The following is a 21,683-nucleotide window of genomic DNA, read 5'->3' on the forward strand; positions in this document are numbered from 1 at the left end:
AGTTTTCAATGCCACATAATTGGTCTAAAAAGATTTTGCTCCCTTTAAAGAGTTGCTGTTTGGCCTGAAGAACATGTGAGGAGGTCTGAGGAGCACGTTATTTCATGAACTTGTTTTGGGTACGAAGGCTCCACACTAAACTTCTGCGTCCACAGGGACAGCAGGTAGGTGAGCATGGGTTCCTTTCTGGTTTTTTTTTTGTACTGGACTTCACAAATTATGTGGTACAGTAGCATTCAGTATACATTACAGTCATACTTCTCATCTCGCATCTCAATGCACTGTACTTCCAGATAACAAAAAAGATCTAATGAAAACCTCTCTTTTAAAAGCTATTAAAGCAGAAGTCTGAGCTACATAAATTTACAAATATATTTAAACCATTCTTAAATGTACTGAGCGACTCGACTTTTTACTTTTTCATCTTATTCCCTGCAGTCACATGGGAGAACCAGTTGCACACTTAAGAAGGGCAATTCTACACACAATACCCCATAATGACAATGTGTAAAAAGTTTTTTTGAGATTTTTGCATATGTAATTAAAAAAAAACACTAAGAAATTCAATGTACATAAGTATTCACGCCCTTTGCCATGAAGCTCAAAATTGAGCTCAGGTGCATCCTGTTTCCACTAATCATCCTTGAGATGTTCCTACAGGTTAATTGGAGTCTACCTGTGGTAAATTCAGTTGTTTGGACATGATTTTGAAAGGTATACATTAGGGGTGAGCGGGTTCGGATTTCTGAAATCCGAACCCCCCCGATCCGAGGCCGATCCGAGTCAGGCTCGACTTTTCCCGCCTGACTCGGATCTGAAATCGAGGCAAAACGTCATCATCCCGCCTTCCGGGTCTCGCTGGTTTTGGATCCTATATAAGGTACCCGCGTCGGCACCATTTTCTCACTCGGCTGTGGACAGTTAAGAGGGAGGGTGGGAGTTAGGGCTGGCTGGGCTGTGTAGTGTAGTGCAGTGTTGTGCTGTGCTGCTGTTGTCCATAGGGGCTGTGTCCACTACTTCAAAGTCCATAGGGGCTGGCTGGACTGTGTTGTGCAGTCAGTTGTCCATAGGGGCTGTGTCCACTCCAAAGTCCTGTGCAGTGTCCCAGTCCTAAAGGGGTGCTGTAGTGTTGTCCAGGGGATGCTCTGTCCGTCAGGGGTGCTCCCCCCAAGTGCTAAAAAAAATAATATTTTTTCTGTGTTTGTGAATTGTGCGCACTGTGGCTGCACGTGCATCAACAAAGGAGCAGTGCCAAGCATGCGCCTGTGTCCCATAAGTAAAAGGCCGGCTGGCTTGTCCATTAAAGGGTGCTGTAACCCCCAAAGGGCACTCCAAACAAAAAAATATATTTTTTTGTGTTTGTGAATTGTGTGCGCAGTAGCCGCACGTGCATCAACAAAGTAGTGCCAAGCGTGCGCCTGTGTCCCATAAGTAAAGGGCCGGCTGGCTTGTCCGTTAAAAGGTGCTGTAACTCCCAAAGTACACTCCAAACAAAATAAAAAAATATTTTCTGTGTTTGCGAATTGTGTGCATAGTAGCCGCACGTGCATCAACAAAGTAGTGCCAAACGTGCGCCTGTGTCCCATAAATAAAGGGCCGGCTGGATTGACTGCTAAAGGGTGCTGTAACCCCCAAAGGGCACTCCAAACAAAATAAAATTTTTTTTTCTGTGTTTGTGAATTGTGTGCACTGTGGCTGCACGTGCATCAACGAAGGAGCAGCGCCAAGCGTGTGCCTGTGTCCCATAAGTAAAAGGCCGTCTGGCTTGTCCGTTAAAGGGTGCTGTAACCCCCAGATGGCACTCCAAACAAAATAAAAAATATATTTTTTTGTGTTTGTGAATTGTGTGCGCAGTAGCCGCACGTGCATCAACAAAGTAGTGCCAAGCGTGTGCCTGTGTCATAAGTAAAGGGCCGGCTGGCTTGACCGTTAAAGGGTGCTGTAACCCCCAAAGTACACTCCAAACAAAATAAAAAAATATTTTCTGTGTTTGTGAATTGTGTGCGCAGTAGCCGCACGTGCATCAACAAAGTAGTGCCAAGCGTGTGCCTGTGTCATAAGTAAAGGGCTGGCTGGCTTGACCGTTAAAGGGTGCTGTAACCCCCAAAGTACATTCCAAACAAAATAAAAAAATATTTTCTGTGTTTGTGAATTGTGTGCGCAGTAGCCGCACATGCATCAACAAAGTAGTGCCAAGCGTGCGCCTGTGTCATAAGTAAAGGGCCGGCTGGCTTGACCGTTAAAGGGTGCTGTAACCCCCAAAGTACACTCCAGTCCAAACCAAATAAAAAAATATTTTCTGTGTTTGTGAATTGTGTGCGCAGTAGCCGCACGTGCATCAACAAAGTAGTGCCAAGCGTGCGCCTGTGTCATAAGTAAAGGGCCGGCTGGCTTGACCATTAAAGGGTGCTGTAACCCCCAAAGTACACTCCAAACAAAATAAAAAAATATTTTCTGTGTTTGTGAATTGTGTGCACTGTGGCTGCACGTGCATCAACAAAGGAGCAGCGCCAAGCGTGCGCCTGTGTCCCATAAGTAAAGAGCCGGCTGGCTCATTTCTTAAAGGGTGGTGTAACCCAGAAAGTGCACTACTCTCCGGCAAAAATAAAAAAAATATTTTCTGTGTTTGTGTGCGCCTTAGCCGCACGTATATATCAATATAACATAAATGGAGGACCAAACTTTCTCCGATAAAAATAAAATAGGGAAAGATCAAGAACCACTTCCTCCTAGTGCTGAAGCTGCTGCCACTAGTCATGACATAGACGATAACATGCCATCAATGTCGTCTGCCAAGGCCGATGCCCAATGTCATAGTAGAGGGCACATACAATCCCAAATGACAAAGTTCAGGAAAATGACCTTAAAAAAAACATTTAAATCATCTGAAGAGAAACGTAAACTTGCCAATATGCCATTTATGACACGGAGTGGCAAGGAACGGCTAAGGTCTTTTCCTATGTTCATGACTAGTGGTTCAGCTTCACATGACGATGGAAGCCCTCCTCTCGCTAAAAAAATCAAACGAGTTAAGCTGGCAAAAGCACAGCGAAGAACTGTGCGTTCTAAGAAGATATCACAAATCCCCAAGGAGAGTCCAAGTGTGGTGGCGGTTGCGATGCCTGACCTTCCCAGCACTGGACGGGAAGAGGTGGCTCTTTCCACCATTTGCATGCCCCCTGCAAGTGCTGAAAGGAGCACCCACAGTCCACTTGCTCAGATGCAAATTGAAGATGTCACTGTTGAAGTACAACAGGATGAGGATACTGGTGTAGCTGGCGCTGAGGAGGAAGTTGGCGAGGAGGATTCTGATGGTGATGTGGTTTGTTTAAATCAGGCTCCGGGGGAGACAGTTGTTGTCTGTGGGATGAAAAAGCCCATCACGGTCATGCCTGGGCTGAAGACCAAACACTCCACCTCTTTGGTCTGGCAATATTTCTATCCAAATCCGGACAACAACTGTCTTGCCATATGTACCATATGTAAAGGTGAAATAAGTAGGGGTAGGGACGTTAACCACCTAGGAACATCCTCCCTTATACGGCACCTGCAGCGCGTTCATAAAAAGTTACTGTCAAGTTCAGAAACTTTGGCTAAGACCGTAAGCAGTCCAGGGACACCTAAATCCCTTTTTCCTGTTTTATCCAAGGAATCGGTGGATGAGGATTACATCTTGCCTCCGTAGAGCCAGTTTGTGCAGGGACCCATTAATTGCCAGCTTGTTTTGCGGGGGCCCAAACGAACCAATCATTTCAGCCACAGTCATGTGGCAGACCCTGGCGCTGAAATGATTGGTTTGTTAAGTGTGCATGTCCTATTTATACAACATAAGGGTGGGTGGGAGGGCCGAAGGACAATTCCATCTTGCACCTCTTTTTTTTCTTTGCAGTATGTACTGTTTGGGGCCTAGTTTTTCAAACTGCCATCCTGTCTGCCACTGCAGTGTCACTCCTAGATGGGCCACGTGTTTGTGCCGCCCACTCGTGTCGCTTAGCATAGTCATCCAGCTACCTCGGTGCAACCTTTTGGCCATAAAAACAATATTGTGAGGTGTTCAGAGTAGACTGGAAATGAGTGGAAATTAAGGTTATTGAGGTTAGTAATTGAACAGGAGCATAAAAACCCACAAATTCTGTGATTTTAGCTGTTTCTATGCTTTTTTTCAAAAAAGTACAGATCCAAAACACGGAAGGGTGGTTTTGGCAAAACCAATCCAGATACAAAACACGAAGAAAGATCCAGATCCAAAACCAAAACACGAGAAGTGGCCGGTGCACACCCCTAGTATACATCTGTCTATATAAGGTCCCACACTTGACAGTGCATGTCAGAGCACAAACCAAGCATGAAGTCCAAGGAATTGTCTGTAGACCTCCGAGACAGGATTGTCTCGAGGCACAAATCTGGGGATGGGAATAGAAAATATCTGCTGCTTTGAAGGTCCCAATGAGCACAGTGGCCCCCATCATCCGTAAATGGAAGAAGTTTGTAACCACCAGGATTCTTCCTAGAGTTGTCCGGCCGTCTACACTGAGCAATTGGGATAGAAGGGCCGTTAGTCACTCTGTCAGAGCTATAGCATTCCTCTGTGGAGAGAGGAGAACCTTCCAGAAGGACAACCATCTCTGCAGCAATCCACCAATCAGGCCTGTATGGTAGAGTGGCCAGATGGAAGCCGCTCCTTAGTAAAAAGCAAATGGCAGCCCACCTGGAGTTTGCCAAAATACACCTGAAGGACTCTCAGACCATGAGAGACAAAGATTGGACTCTTTGGTGTGAATGCTAGGCATTATGTTTGGAGGAAACCAGGCACCGCTCATCACCAGGCCAATACCATCCCTACACTGAAGCATGGTGGTGGCAGCATCATGCTATGGGAATGTTTTTCAGCGGCAGGAACTGGGAGACTATTCAGGATAGAGGGAAAGATGAATGCAGCAATGTACAGAGACATCCTGGATAAAAACCTGCTCCAGATCGCTATTGACCTCAGACTGGGGCGACGGTTTATCTTTCAGCAGGACAACGACCCTAAGCACACAGCCAAGATATCAAAGGAGTGGCTTCAGGACAACTCTGTGAATGTCCTTTAGTGGCCCAGCCAGAGCCCAGACTTGGATCCAATTGAACATCTCTGGAGAGATCTGAAAATGGCTGTGCACCGACGCTTCCCATCCAACCTGATGGAGCTTGAGAGGTGCTGCAAAGAGGAATGGGCGAAAATGCCCAAAGATAGGTGTGTCAAGCTTGTGGCATCAATTCAAAAAGACTTGAGGCTGTAATTGCTGCCAAAGGTTCATCAACAAAGTATTGAGCAAAGGTTGTAAATACTTATGTACATGTGATTTCTTCTTTTTTTTTTTATTAAATTTGCAAAAATCGCAAAAAAACTTTTTACGAATTGTCATTATGGGGTATTGTGCGTAGAATTTTGAGGACAAAAATGAAATTTGGAATTAGGCTGTAACATAACATAATGTGGAAAAAGTGAAGCGTTGTGAATACTTTCTGGATGCACTGTAGAAACCCCCGTGTTGAAATTTCCATCTCCTGATACAGACAACAGCATACTCCACACACTGCTGGTCACAGAAGAGAAAACAAAGCATTTACTTTTCATTTCAGAAGCACAGATCTTGCCCCCCAGCTCTATCTGCACCCATATACCCCTTTTCCACCAAAATCCCTAATCTGACTCAGGATTTGGAACACGGTTCCAAGCCGGATCAGACCCGGGATTTACCCCATTTCCACTGCGGTGCCGTTCACACGGCACACGGGTGCAGTACCGACGCTTGGAGATATTATCACCAAGCGCCAGAAACTCCAGGTCTTCCCTGAACACAAGACCAGAGCGGGCTGGTGACCAGGGGAGGGGGTCCTTCCCGAGGGGGTTGTCCTTTCGGGAGGCAGTGATGTCACAGCTGTCACCAGGGAGACGGGCAGGGAGAGATTACAGCCTCACCGTATGAAGCGGGGATGGGGTAAAAACAATAATGGTCCAGACCATACGGGGAGGCTGTAATCTCTCCTCCTGTAACCTCACACAGACAGCTTCCGAATACCACCCAATCACCATGCTGGAAACGGGTCTGGGGTCGGAAAACCCGGTAACCCGTTTCCACTGAGCTTGACCAGGGTTTTACCCGCTAAAAACCCTGCTCGTTACCCGGGAAGAAATCCCGGGTCAATCGTCCTGGGATTTTTTCCTAGGAGCCTATTCCACTGAGCCACTACCCGGGTTGACACGGCACTAACCCAGGTATTTTGGCCAGTGGAAAAGGGATATTAGAGGAAAACAGGCCAACACCTTGAGTCTCCTCCTAACCTGCTGTAAGTAGCGGTGGTGTTCACTTACTGTAGACCTTACTAGGTGATATGACCCGAGAGGGTGACACCAAACTGACAAAAGTGGTGTCAGACACTGTTCGATTATGTCACAGTGCAGCATCTGTCTCCCGGTCACTGAGGGAAAGCCGGCAGTGTGGGGAGAATTTCTGGGTGTAGCCAAGCCTCTACAGGCTCCCTGTCACTGAGGGGAAACCAACAGTGCAGGGAGAATCTCTGGGGGTAGCCCAGCCTCTACAGGAGTGCTGGGCATGCCTACAGAATGACTGAAGCGGGGATGTGCCACGAGTCCACACTACCTTTTCTGGTCCATTTTCCGCACAAGGTGAAACCTATTGATATAGCCCATTGAGGTGATGGTCAAAATAGGTGTCACGCTGAATATGACTATTAGGACACAGAGAGTCCTTAACCAGGATGCTGGATTTATTGATATCAACAGGGTATGAGCGGTAAGCAGAATAATGGTATTGCAGGGGTTAATAGCGTTATTTATTTGTCTCACCTCAGGAGCCAAGTGCTGTGCAGATGGTGACACTTTACACAGTAAAAATGGCGCCAGCGGTGATGTCATCAGGTCAGAGGTTTCGTCTCCCTCTCACTCTGGGTCCTAGTACCCAGCATGTGTAGTAGAGAAAGGAGAGAGTGCCTGAGCGCACTGCTCTCTAACACCAACTCTTGTGACGCCACTGGTAAGTAGAGGTAGATTTGCTTGTTAGGTCTCACTACCTGTTTCCCCATGTGTGCCTCTGCCACCAACACACACCTTGTACGTCTGTATGCACATCTCTCCCCTTTGTATGATTCTTCCCAATCTCTCACTCCTTCTGTTCCCTCTCACTTCTGTTTACATATTTCTTCCTTTTTCTTATTATCCAACTGTGATAGCTGTAATATGGTAATGCAGCAGGAGGTGTCACACCTCCTGCATGCATTACTGTTCCGAGCTGCATCCAAGAACACATCATCTGTGATCCCATCGGCCAGCTAAGTAATCCATGGGGTCACGCAAGCCGGCCTTCGCAGATGCTCAAAAATGGCCAGGAAATCTCTGTCAGCCCACTCATCCCCAACAGCGGCGACACGCCTCAATTTTGAGAAACATGGCCTTCGCGAACCCTTCCCCGCCCAGAAACGGCAGCAGACTGTCAATCACTGACAGTCTGCTGCTGGGCTGCGCGTGTGATCGCAGACCCGTTCTGCACATGCGCAGATTCCCGAGCAGCGAGACTCTGCGATCAACAGTGCACTAGCTTGCACTGCTGAATCAGGCCTGGGTGTACATAAAGCATTTTCCAAGTTCCCCATACCCCTCATAACCCTACAATAACACCCACCGAACAATGCACATAGTGACTTGGTTTAAAAAAATTATTAAATTAATAAATATATTGAGAATAAAGCATAATTTAAAGTATGTTAATCTGATGCTGCCATCCTGAGATGGCAACAACAGAGCAGGTATTGCGGTAGTACAAATACCACCGTGATACTAAGTTCTACTTGGAATCCCTTTCTGGAACTACTGCGTGTGCTCCTGAGAACCAACTCCATTAATTTTTCACTATACTACTGTACATGCACCAACACCACAGCCACCAGTGCACATCAACTATAGAACGTTCCACAGCAATAGATGGTAAAGTTCCATCCACTATATATCAGTGCGCTACAAAACACTGTACAACGATCACCAGCACAACACTGTACTGTAGCATATACACTGCTGCTGCTACAGTCCTGCCCACACCAACACATGCAGCACTACAGTCTGCTCCACCAGGGACCTCCCACCACTGCGCGTGTGCGCATAATCCCGCCCCCGTGAGCCCTTATTGGCTGAAGGACGTCACGGTCAGCCCGTGATTGGCTGCCTGGAACTGTCTGTCTTCCGGTCTTAGCGTAGGCCCTGCTGCTGCCTGGCTGAGAAGTGCGGTGCTGGGTCGGAAGCTGCTGCTGAGCCCGGGTTCAGGGTTACGGACGCTCTGAATGTGGAGAGCGGAGTTCGGGACGGAAGCAGCTGTTCTCACTGGGAGTTGCGGTGCTGAATAGGGCGACTCGGTGCTGGAGATGAGTGCTGGTGCCGCGGTGCTGGAGAGATAGTGGCTCCCCTCACGCCCCCCAGGCCTGCCCCAGCCGCCGACATGCTGATAGAAAATGTGGAGGCCTTCAAGACGTGGCTGGCCAAGTTACTGGAGCCCATGTGAGTAGCGGCATGTGTCCGTCCCGCTGTGGGCCTTGTTGGCAGAGGCGGAGGGGGGAGTGCAGGCCCTGTGCCCACCAGGGGTGACAGATGAGTGGCTCAGAGTGATCCCCTGTCAGTGCTGGGCAGGTGTGACCCCCGGGCACACTGGTAATGAACTGTGACATCCAGGCCACTGCTTTGGGCTTAGGCAATGGGACGCTGGAGGGGATAGTGGGAATTGGGGGGTGGTTGGTAGTGAGGACTTTGGGGGGGGTTGATGGTACATACACACATTCAGATAAGACAACGATAAAGATATTGTTGTCTGATCATCCTGCATGTGCTGTATGATCGATATCGAACATCCAGCACAGCACCAACACCCAAACGACTATAACGAAATCGCAGGTCCCTGTAGTAACCTGGTTAACCTGGTAGATTTCGACCAAGTTAGCCAGCATGCACAGGCGATGGTCATTATCGACCATTTGTGACCGCACATCGATGGTCGTTGAAAGGGGCCAACAACTGGACAATTTGAACGATACCGTTATTGTTCAAATCGGCAAGTTTAATCGTACCACGTGTACGGACCATAACAGTGACGGCTAGGGGGGGTCTTGATAGTGAGTGCTAGTGAGATTTGATAGGGAAAGGTATAGATCCCCTTCAATATTTGTACCTGGAAGTGACGTGTAGTGAGGGCGGAAGTGCAGGTCCATGCACATAAAGGCCACCAAAAGAAGAAATTTGTCCCCTCGCGGGCTTGCCACCCTTTTGGCTCGATGGCTAGCTTCATTCGCCACAGGTTTATATACCCCCTCTATGTCCGCGTGGATAGTAGGGAATAATGTTGGACACTAACTGATTATGTCAGGGGATCTAGCCACTTCTGAGTTGACTGGGGGGGGGGGGGATGGGTGGTATGATAGTGTGGACTTGGGAAGTGGTAACTAGTCTGTGCGGGAGCCTTGGAAACTTAATGAAAGCTGTCTGAGCAAGTTTGTGACTGATAGTGTTGTGGTACCTCATTAGTTAGGGGAAGACCAGCACCCAGTGGTGCAATGTTCTGAATTCATAGCCTAAGTTCTTGGTACCATTAAATAGTACGCTGATGGGATGTTAAGTGTAGGAGTTCTCATTGGTTTGAGTAAACATGGGCACTAATCCTACAAAACTTTTTTTTCCCCCCCATATACTGTTTGTGTCACTAGGGATATTTCCTGGCCACTTGTTATTCACGGGATAGTCTTTCTTCTGGAGTGCATGCATTTAGACATTCAATGTTAGTTCTTTGCGGAATTTTTAAGTTTAATAGGTAAATTTAATAGCCTGTGACTTGAAAGCATTGGCCTTTGCTTTAAAATGGTTTTGCCTTTTAAATGATTGCCCCTTGCCTGGCGTGGTCGTATGAGATGCAACTGTGTCAGAGAAGCAGCCGGTGGCTACTGGAAGCTGGTATTCTGACAGCTGCCAGGCTCTGCCCAACTGGCTGGCCTCCTTGCTTTCTGCGGCAACCTCTCCAGCCGCCTTCTGCCTGGCTACATGACAGGTTGATCCTAAAAGATCGCCCACCTGCAGGAAGGCAATCTAGGAGCTCAGCGCGTCCATGGCCATACAGACTGGCTATACTAATCCTAATAGGAGTTCTGCAAGAAAGAGCTTTATACAAAAAAAAAAAAAAACTTAACACATTTTACATATATATTAACATCCCCACTTTTTTTTTTTTTAAATAAAACTATATAATTTATTTTCTGAAAAGATGTCCCTGAAATTATATCTATTTTTTTTTGTACTTTAAATAGAAAATTCCATAAACATTAGCTATGTAAACTTCATTCAGTATAATTTAACAAACCAACATTTGTGTTAAAAAAAAAAATATATATATAATTATACAAACACACTCTGGTTTAATTACCTAATTACATAATTTGATGATAACAATCATAATAATCAACAATTTTGGGGACATTTTTTTTTTTTTTTTTGTAAAAAATATTCGTTAAATCAGTGGTTCCCAAACTTTCTTGAGTCATGGCTACCTAAGTTATCAACCCTTCCTGCCAATCACATTGACCATAAATTAATTTATTTGGTTTTGTAACCACCAACCTGTGGCACCCCTGCAAGTGTCCCTGGCACCCCAGGGTGCCACGCCACCCAGTTTGGGAACCACTGAGTTAAGTGGTTAAAACATAGGCCACACTTGTCGGGATCTCGCTGATGCCCGCAAGTCACAGACTATTAGATTTACCCCTAATTTGAATATCCCCCATACCATATGCATCTTCACAATTCGCTCCTCTACTTTAACACAAACCTGTAAAACCACCTTCTGTGAATAAGTTGCAAATTCAAATAATGTTGCATATAAAACGTAGTTTAACTTCCATTATGTTAAATTAAGTAAATGTACATTTATTATTTTTACTTTTTTTGTTCTTAAGTAGTCGTATGCATGTTTTGATTTACAACATATGAATGTGCTATGATATTTTCATACTTGGTCAGTTTGGATTTTTTTTTTCACCTTTAGAAAATGGAAGTACAGGCATATTATTTTATGGATAGTTGGTCCTATTCTCTCCCGAGAATCCCCCCCTCCCCCCCAGTGTTGCCTGTTTGCACTCATGTCATTAAACCGACATGTTATATCTTAATCTATCAGAATGTGGACAATTGCGTGTTTAGCTCCTATTATGGTACAAATATTGGTATGCAGGTTTCCATTAAGCATTAGAGTTGTATCAAAACTTTATACATACTGTAAAACTGTTTGACATGCACAATGGGGGCAGGCACATAAAGTACAGAGTAGTTCCATAATTCTAAACCTTTCAAATTACCATAGAAGGAACACTGTAAATATATATTAATCATAGATTAAGGACATCTTAGTTTCTGTGTCTAATTTTCATCGTCACTTCTAATAATATGATTGACTGGATAATGCCTTGGAATGTACACTGTAAATGATGTAGTGCAGGGATGGACAAAATAACAGTTCAGGAGCCAGTTGGTGAAAGCTAGGTGCCAAGGAGTCTCATTGCCATCAATTATTATTATTATCCTTTATTTATATGGCGCCACAAGGCTTCCGCAGAGCCTTACAAAGTACATAAACAAATGAGCAAACAAGAAAACAGCGACTTACAGTACAAAATAATACATGACAAGGACAGAGTTTATACACATTGCTGCAATAGAGATCATAACACTCAGAAAAGCAGCAGGGCGTCAGCAACCAAGTGTTAGGTGCCCTTGTGGGGAGTTAGGAGTAGACGATCGTGAGTGAGGGAAGGAGAAGCACATGAGGGAAGAGGGCCCTGCTCGTGATAGCTTACATGTTGTTAATGTTGTATTCATTTACTACAGGGAGGCTAATGTATTGGCATGAGAACTTTTACATATAAATTTGTGAATGTCTCCAGATGACCGTTTACATTGGGGGGAATTTAATTGTTTTTTGCGCATTCAAATGAAATGGGCACTTGATGGAGCTATTGTTGTTTTGGCAGGCTTGACTGCCGTGGGTGCCCATCGCTTTTTGTGCATAAATCCGCTAAACCTGTTTACACTATTGGGTGTGCTGCCGTAGGGGCAGTTTTTGCACTTTTTGCACATTTCTGCTCGCCACCTCAGGAGAGTGCAAGCAAAAATAAAGAGCGCCTGATCCGAGCAGCAATTGAATAGCTCCTTCAGGCGTCCAAAAAAACTTATTTGAATCTCCCCCCAGTGAATCAACGTTCTAATTTAGGTTTAGTGGCAAAGCAATAAAATACTTGTTGCATACCTGTAATCTTTAATGAAGATCTATCCGAAAGGAGGGTTGCTCCGGGTAACCATGACACCTGTATAATGTATCTGCTGTCGAAATTTCTGTGTATTCGTAATCTTAAGGCCCCCATACACGGGGCGATAGAGCAGGTGTTCAGACTGGTGCGATTTGCCTGCTATATCGCACTGTGTATGGCCCTGATGTCGGGCCAAGTGTGTTCCCGTGGGGTGGTACATCGCACCCCCTGATCTTTCTGCAGGACCAATTGATCAGGGGTTGTGATGTGCGATCCCATGGATTGCTATGCGGGTGAGGGAGGGGGGAGCAGGCATATCGGGCAGTAGGCCACCTGATCGCACCGAGTGTGCGGACCGCCCGATATGCACCCCTGGCGCCTCGCACTGTGCCATCGCATCGTGTTTGGGGCCCTTTACACTTGCTAAGGAAGGTGGGTTTTCCTCTGACAACACGATTTAGTGTAAAAATTATTTGAAGGATTTACATTTTCAATGCAGCTCAGTACAACTTTTGTTGTCCTTGGTCATCAGCCATTAAAGACTGAGGGACTAATCCAGTGTGTCCTTAAGTAGTCTTAAATATAGAAAGGCTATTGTGTAAAGCAGTGGTTCTCAAACATGGTCATCAGGACCCCACACAGTTCACGTTTTGCAGGTCACCCAACAGGTGCACAGGTTTAGTCATTACTCACTGACACATTTTAAAAGATCCACAGGTGGAGATAATTATTTCACCTGTGATTTTGTCAGGAGACCTGGAAAACATGCACTGTTTGGGGTCCTGAGGACCGAGTTTGAAAACCTGTGGTGTAAAGGAATAACCATTAGCACTACCAGTAACAAATCCATTACATGTAAAATTTTCACTGGTGACCTAGCTATTGTGTATATATATATATATTACTGCACACCTCATGCGGAAGCAAGGTTAAATCAGCAATGTGGTGTTACCAGTGTTCCCACCATTGTAAGTAATTTTGTTCCCTTTTAATGTGTTGTTCTGGTAATGAAATTGTTGCATTTCTCTGTGCCATCTAAAACAGTAATACTTCTGGTTCATGAATCCTTATACAGACCTACTAATGAGACTGATTATCTTGTCTGTCAGAATAAAATCAGTGCCCATGCTTCCGAAATGAAGCCCCTCACATTATATAATGCAGATATAGAGGACTGAGTGGATGAACTGTGCAGAACAGTTGAGATAACACAAAGATTCAGAGTGTTTGTACCCACTGGATGATATATTGTTTGTACCGCCGCCGATTGATATATTGACCCGACCGTCGGCCAGTGTGTACACGCGATATATCTGTGAACCACATCCTTCATATATATATCGTATTCGCCGTTCAAGATGGCAGTGAAATCCGCTGTGATACAGATCATGCGAAGCTCATAACTAATTGAATCTGACACATAGTGAGCGGTTTAATTTGACCCCTTTATGCTGGAGAGGTAGAGGCGGCAATTCCTTCCAGCTTTAGGAAACATATATTTTTCTCCGTGTGTGTTTTGAGTATAAGATCACTACCTTTTATTCTAGTCTTCACCGCAGTGATGTGTGATATGTACAGATGACCACTTAAGTATTAGCATTTGCAATAATTGCAGTATGTTTCAATTCATCTCTCCACAAGTTGGTACTTGCAGCTTCACTTATTGGACTCCAATATGCAGAGATCCAATACCTAGTATAAAATGATATAACCTGTACTTGGTCACATCACAGGATCACACAGCAGCAGGTGTATAGTACTATTCTGGTCAGCATGCTGTTCCGCCATGTGAATTACACAAACACTGTCGAAAGCTGTATAGCAACAAGTGAAAGGAGACAGCTTATCTGATAAATCCACATAATACCAAAGTTATGTAAAGAACCTGTATGTGGATTTGCATTTAATGAATAATTCTTCTATTTTTACATAAATCACTATGTTGTGCTACCGGTTTACATATTTTTAGGTTTTTTTTTGTTTGTTTTTTTTCCCCATTCATAATAGATGCGATGCTGACCCTTCGGCCCTAGCAAACTATGTTATCGCTTTGGTCAGGAAAGACAAGTCTGAAAAGGAACTAAAGGCCATATGTGCAGACCAACTGGATGTTTTTCTACAAAAAGGTATTTATTTCATTATTTGCTGACTGCAGACTAGTCTCTTAACATTGTTCAGTAGGTTCTCTACCTTTGTAAAATACTTTGCAATATCCATAGTCTAAATCTCTTTTCCAAAAGATTCACTAGGATTTGTTCTATAGTTAAAGTTTTGATCTGCTGTGCTAATACATGGGTCAGTCCATCTCAAGTGTTCCAATTTTGAATTTTCTGGTTGCTTGATCATTAAAAAAAAAATACATTTGTCAGTTATCACCCCTATATGCTAACAGTTCAAAACAACATATATTTTTCTTTTACTTTCTCTATGGCAGCCATCTTTAAATCAGGGTGGACAGCGATTTTCGTGTTTGTAGGAATGTATGCAAATGCAGATATCTCTGGTCGGGGAGGTGGTAGAGTCTTGGGACAAAAACCATTGTTCCCCAAAGTTTGTTTTGATTACCTTAACTCACGTTTTAATGACTGAAATAAGGGACTAAATCAGAGCAAAATACTGAAATTATGACTTTTTCAGAGTGCCATTATCTCTGGTTAGAAAGGAATGTCAGGTGTCAGCTTTTTGTTTGCGGTACATACAGTATGTACTAATATAAGAAAAAAATCTAAAGTCTTAGATTTGTGTACAACTTATTTTTTATAAGACTTTGAAAATTGTGTGTTATTTATTTTTGGCCTAATGCTGGCAGATATATTGGGTGATCAATTGATTGGCCAATATATCGTGTGTGCATCGGCCATTGTGCACCAGCGATATGTTTGTGAACTACTTTGTTCAGACATATCGCATCGGCTGTGTGTAGGGGCGGTCAGACGTCCAGCCAAACACTTGCAGCAAAGGCCGCAGGGAGGTGGGGCGCGACGCGATTCCCCCGCCAGCTGGACCAGTGGCCAGATGACAGATGATGGTTGTTCAGTGTGCATGAACAACCATCATCTGCAAATATATCTTTTAGGTGTGTACCCAGGTTAAGTGTTTCAGGTTGGAAACCTAGAAATAAATTTTTTTGGGGGGGGTCAAATGAAGGTATATTGTGAAAATGTTAAGTTCAGGTTGAGATAAGGTAATCAATGTTTCTTGTCCCAAGGCTCTACCACCTGCCAGTCCTGAGATATTTGTATAAAGGCCTACAAACATGATAATCGTTGTCTGCCATGATTTAAATATCACTGCTATTTCTAAAAAGAAGCAAGTAAGCAAACAATATTTGGTTTTGTACTATTGGCATATAGGAGTGGTAAATGACCAAAATATATAATAAAAATAATGGTGAAGCGGCCTGTGTTGGACAATGTCTTTATATAATGCTGGGTACACATTGGCAGATATATTGACCGATCAATTGATCGGCCAATATATCTTGTGTGCGTCGGCCAGTGTATACCAGCAACATATCGCGTCTTTAAGGTGGGTACACACTGCAAAGATATACAGTGCCTTGCAAAAGTATTCGCCCCCTTTGCATTTTTCATGTTTTGTTGCCTCATAACATGGAATTAAAATGGATTGTTTGAAGGCGTGCATCATTTCAATCACAGAACATGCGTACAACTGTGAAGTTGTCTTTTTTTTTTTTTCTTTTTATATTGTGAATCAAACATTTAGGACAACCGAACAGAAAACTTCAGCGTGCATAACTATTCACCCCCCTAAAGTCAATACTTTGTTGAGCCACCTTTTGCGGCAATTACAGCTGCAAGTCGCTTTGGATAAAGTCTCTATGAGCTTGCCACATCTTGCCCCTGGGATTTTTGCCCATTCCTCAAGACAAAACTGCTCCAGCTACTTCATGTTGGATGGTTTCCGCTTGTGAACAGCAATCTTCAAGTCTGATCACAGATTCTCAATTGGATTGAGATCTGGGCTTTGACTAGGCCTTTCCAACACATTTAAATGTTTCTCCTTCATCCACTAGGGGACACTGGAGTTCAAGACAGTGGGGTATAGACGGTGGTAGAGTAGAGCCTGGCACTTTAAATAATTTAGAAGTGTGACTGGCTCCTCCCCCTCTATGCCCCATCAGCCCCAGTTTTTAGAATGTGCCCGAGAGAGCCGGTCGCACATGAGGCTGTCTCCAGCCTTTCTCATATAATTTTTAATTTTTATTTTTTATTTTTATTTAACAAGCTGAGGACAGGCAGGCTGCTTACTGTGGCAGTCTGCCTGCTACGTGGGAGCCGCCGGGAGGGCACCACACGGCTACTGCAGTCTGTGTCCGGTGACCCTGAGGGGGGACTTTAAACAGAGTCATCGGACTCCATGAGGACCCGCCACAACTGAAACCGGTTCGTGTCCGGGTTTCCTCATTTGCCCCCCTGCCCAGCAACCCGGCCGCAGCAGTCCGTAAGTATATCCCACTACTCCTGACTAGCTGGAGTGGTGGGCCAAAACGCTGGGCTCAGGGACAGCGCACACTGCATGGCTGTCACACACGGCTCCTTCCCCCTGCCAGTGAAAGTGGTAGTGTCGGAGCTGCTGACGAGACCTGCCGCTGCACTCGACAGTCAGCGTCCGGGTCTCTGGCTTATACCTAGCCATCCCCCTCCTATTAACGAGGGGATGGAGCGCGGGCCCCTGCAAGTGCGTGTTAAGCGGCAGTGATTCCGTGACTGTCACTGAGACGCCTGTTCCTCCCTTCTCTATATGGGAGTAGAAACGCTGGGCGGTGTGAGTAAGATCACACAAATGACAGACGCCGCACCGCTGCTCACTAAATAGTGTAGCACAGGGGAGGTCCTGCCATCTGCCATTGGTAGTGTAATGGCGGGCTTCAGGAGACCAGACGAGTCCCTCTACATGAGGCAGCGCTGACAAGCAGCACGATCCTTGGTGTAGGAGTACCCGCGTATAGAGGCTTCCCTTATTGAGACAATGGCCCAGCCTTATAGATGTGTCTGCTGATGCTCCCGTACCCCGCTCAGAAGGGCCGGGAGGAAGGATGTCTTCCCTACATTACGCCCAGCCCACTTTTTCCTAGTAAGTGGGCAGAGGCGAGCCTTACAGTGCACGCGCGCGCACACACTGATAGGGCGTCATACATCCTGCCGCGTCTAATAAGAGCCGCGCCATCTGTAGTCGGGCTCGTGCTCTAAGCCCTCATCTGAGAGCAGCGCGGTCTGCCGGTCCGTTAGCGCGGCTGCGCAGACATACTCGGCATTAGTCCCCCCGTGAAGGGACCTCAGAGGTACCTGGGAGGGCATCCTGCCGCGTCTAAAGCAGGCAGCAGTAGCCCCCCAGTATTAAAATGGCGGCCGCACTCGGGGCAAAGCCACGCCCCTTTCGCGGCCCTAATTGCGAGCACGCAACAGCCCAACCAGCGGGGCAGCCACCACTGCCTACCGCTGGTTAAAGATGCAGTGCAGTGCAGACCAGCGCCTGAATGAGCGCGGCCGCCTCCTAACTCCTGCAACAGGGTTAATTAATGCGACTCCCTCCCCCTCCCACGCTGGGAGTGCTGCTAGCACAAAAGTAGAAGTAGGAGGGAGTGCTTTTAAGTGCTAGCTACAAATCAGTATCAGCGCAGGGCTCGGATCTCTCCACGGCTCTTGCTGTGTGGAGTTTGTATGTTCTCCCGGTGCAGGCAGCACTGTTTTTGCTTAGGCTCATCTTAACAATTAGCAACGCTCCTCATCTAAATCTCAGGAGGAGATGCCGCGTCCCGCAGCTCCTGGCTGGGCTGAGCAGGCTTCCCTGTTAGCTATAACATAGGGCTAATAGCCTTACGTTATACCAGCACAATGCGGCTCCACGATGCAGCGCTGTATGACCATCACACTCCTGTCACAGCAGGACAGCATCACCGCTTTATACTATTAAGGGGGCTAGCAGCGCTGTGCTAACTGGAGTGTAGCAGTTTGCACACGCACAGCGCGGTATTCATGAACAAACAGCCCCCCTGCTTCCCTTTTAAGGACTGTAGTTACTGCCTGCACACAAGCAGTATAGCTCAGTGCACTACCTGCAGCAGGGAGTGCTTTAGCGTGGGTCTCTTACGACTACCACACTGGGAGTGCTTCAGCGCAAAAGGTAGGGGAGGCCCTGTCCTTGTATAATAGGAGTTTAGTGCTAGCTACAGTGGATAGCTGGTTGCTAGCTGTATGGGCACTAGCCCAATTCCCTTTTGCACATAACACCACGTTAGGCGGTTCTGAAAGAGGCCAGTTCAATCGATGCATCACAGCTAGAAGCGAGGGGTTGGCGAGACAGTCCCGCCAATGCAGCGCCGCTTGGCAGGCTTCCCTTCGTTCTTTAACAAAGGGCGCCTAGCTTAATCTAATGGCTTGATATCTCAGCCTGTGAAGTATCATAGCCTCATGGTGTACTAGCTCTACTGTTCTGGTGCTGCTGCCAGAACTTATGGTTATAGCATACCCTTCACCCAGGGTTAGCACACTTTGGCGTCCCATCCCCAGGCTTATGCCTCACATGGGCTCGCCTTAAAGAGACTTCCCATCCATATATGTGGCAGCACATATACTACATTATAGGCTGGTCTTAAAACCTTTCACCAGTTTTCTGTGCTTACCTTAGAAGGTATGCATATGTGCATCTATTTATATCTCATGTGTTCCCTTCGGCAGCACATACAGGAAGAGGTTAGTAACGTGCGGCTAGTGTAGTTGTTGGCATTACTGCCTCACAGCACTGAGGTAGTCTTTTTGATTCCCACTTCGAAAAGTGTGTTAATCTGGCGCTAAAAGGGCTCACTTGCTAAGGCGAGTACACCTGTAACAGAAGGGTCCCAGGATCGAAACCAGTCTGGGACAGCACGCAGCTACCATATCCTGCCCCTGAGCAGTAGCTGAGTGACGGCCACACGCGGTACATGAGCAGTCCCCCTGCGGGGGGGTAAGCCACGGGTATGGTATGTATATATATGTGTGTGTGTGTATATATATATATATATTGTATTTTATACTAGCCCTGTAGTAGAAACATATACATGCTAGAGTGAAATTTGTCCTTGGAGTTCCTTCCATGGCTTTAATTTTTGCTCATGTTCTAGTTTTACAATATTATCGTCACCTACTAAATTTGTATGTAGGTATGCGTATGCCTATATGGATATCGCTTCTTATCCTTCCCATAAGAGCAGGGGTAGGATCTGTTCTTATCAGTTTTATGTCTGATACCTAGCATATTGATAGAAGGCTGCGATTGGAGGCTGGACTCCTGATGCGGAAGTTGGTACAATAACTCCGCTTAACACGATCTCTCCCGGGGGATTGGGTTGTGTGTGTATATACATGTATATGTGTAGGAGGCCTATACTTCCACAAGCATTAGGTTACCTATAATACCACGCATGGGAAGCCGCCTGGGATTACCAGAAGCTGTAGGCTATATCCATACATATTATATGGTGGCTCTATAATCTAAAGTCATGTGCTGCAGCTTACATAGTGATAGTCACAATTCCCTAAGGCATTGCTTCTAGCATGGACCCTAGACATGTCACATGTATATAAGGATATATACTTATATAGCTCGGTTCATGTCAGTCTATATCTATGGCGCCCCGTTTCGGGGGACCTATTATCATTACAGTGATGCACTTGGTAGCAAGCTTGTAAGACGCCCATTCTTTGTATATTTCCTAATAATTGGGAAACAAAAACCTGTTTTCTGTTTAATCCTACTGGGGTTATCACTCCCTTCTTTGCTTGGGATAACTAACGAGTTCTATGTCTAAGTACAGGTACCCTTCTCAGTATCGATTCCGGTACTCCATATTATTGTCGCATATCTCAATAGAATGAGTCTAAAGGGCCCTTAGGTACAATTCATATCTTGAAGGCCTAGGGCCACCTACCGATTTAGGCAGGGACAGACCTGGGTTATATTAGATTGGTGGGCATAATACACATTGTAAATATTGGTGTAAGGATACTTAAACTAGCAGACCGTTTTTGGGGTATAAGTATAATCTACAGATACACGTCTCTAATGGAACAGGCTCAGGTATAGAGTCCTGTTTTACGACCTTCTTGTCTCCACTAACATTTTGCTAGTTTCCACAGTATTTTCTACTGCACATCTCCAGACTGAAGTATGTGCTGTAGACCATTGGTCTTAGCCCACTGAAGCTACTCTCTATTCCTAATGTGGCGGGTTGCTTTGCGATAGAACAGGTCAGTGACATTCTACATTTCGGCCAGAGGGCTTCTGGTCGCTCACAGGTGAGAGCTTACCCACTAATGCCTCGGTAGAGGCTCCTATTTCATGTAAACTGACATACATAGAGTTCTTCTCCCTTACTGCCTCCTAGCAGCCATCCGCTCTTTTAATCAGTTGGCTCTACACTTTAGAATTTTCCTGGAGTGTGGGTGCATAGTTACAACATTGAGAACCAATTCTACTAGAATCTGTTGGCGTTATGGACCAAAGCACATCTCTGGGCTACTGCACATCTTTACATAGAAGTGTGACAGTCACTATGTTCCACTCAGGGGGCCTGGTGGGTTTCCTGTTCAGTAGCTGTTGATATTTTTATCATACTGACAGGTACCTGACTGGTATCTTCCTGGTTTTTCTCATGCTATGTTCAGGCCAGCAGTTACTACTGCCTATGCACTTCCATCATGTTGGAAGTTGTCCGTTGTTTCTCTTTAGCGTCAGGGTTTCAGTTGCTGGTTTATTCCTGTTCTCAGCATGGGTTGTACTGCGGTCTGACCCTCTGAAAGGTATTGTAATCTCAATCCTCTCGAAGCCGCCTCATGGCCAGGGTGATCTCCTCTCTTTGGAGATTTCTATGGTCTCATCCTTCCGCTGGTTAACAACTTTGTAGTACTTGGACTTCCAGAAGGGTTCAGGGCGACTGTGCGGCCTTGACTTTTACCTCCCTGTATACTCTTTGTGAGGAGTCTGTGGACTCTCTGTTTTTGTAGATTGGTATCGTTATACTTCTATCTATATGAGTTATGTCCAGCAGTGCTGGTATTCTGCTATCTGCCAAATGTGGCAGCTTCCTGTTTCCGACTCTGGTACGGTTTCCTTGAGGTTTCTTCTCGGGTTACTGCCCTTCTCCTATGGATTCGGGTAGGAGTTCTCTTCTCCCAACAGTATGGCTTGGTCTGTTTTCAGCTGAGTTTACAGTGTTCTGATGCTTCTCATCTGAGGGTGTTTTCTCGCTAGCCGCTTATTCCATTCGACTACTGTACGTTGTGGTATTCTGTGTCTGTTCCGCACGGAGTTCTGTTTGTCTCCTGGCTCACGACACTTGATTCTCA

At 45.7% G+C, this 21,683-nt stretch overlaps 1 protein-coding gene across 2 annotated transcripts in view; it reads left to right on the forward strand.

Annotated features, from left to right (window-relative positions):
- Positions 1–8,213: 8,213 nt before the first annotated feature.
- Positions 8,214–21,683, forward strand: part of RBM27 (RNA binding motif protein 27) — a 128,796-nt gene continuing 115,326 nt past the window's right edge. For both annotated transcript variants that reach the window (XM_088443985.1, XM_088443986.1), the window contains exons 1-2: positions 8,214–8,551; positions 14,341–14,459. In XM_088443985.1, coding sequence (XP_088300111.1) covers positions 8,493–8,551; positions 14,341–14,459 — 178 coding nt within the window. In that variant the 5' untranslated portion in view covers positions 8,214–8,492. The remainder of the gene's footprint in view (positions 8,552–14,340; positions 14,460–21,683) is intronic.

Source organism: Taudactylus pleione, unplaced genomic scaffold, assembly GCF_031769625.1.
Source record: "Taudactylus pleione unplaced genomic scaffold, aTauple2 ptg000342l, whole genome shotgun sequence".
Classification (NCBI taxonomy): domain Eukaryota; kingdom Metazoa; phylum Chordata; class Amphibia; order Anura; family Myobatrachidae; genus Taudactylus; species Taudactylus pleione.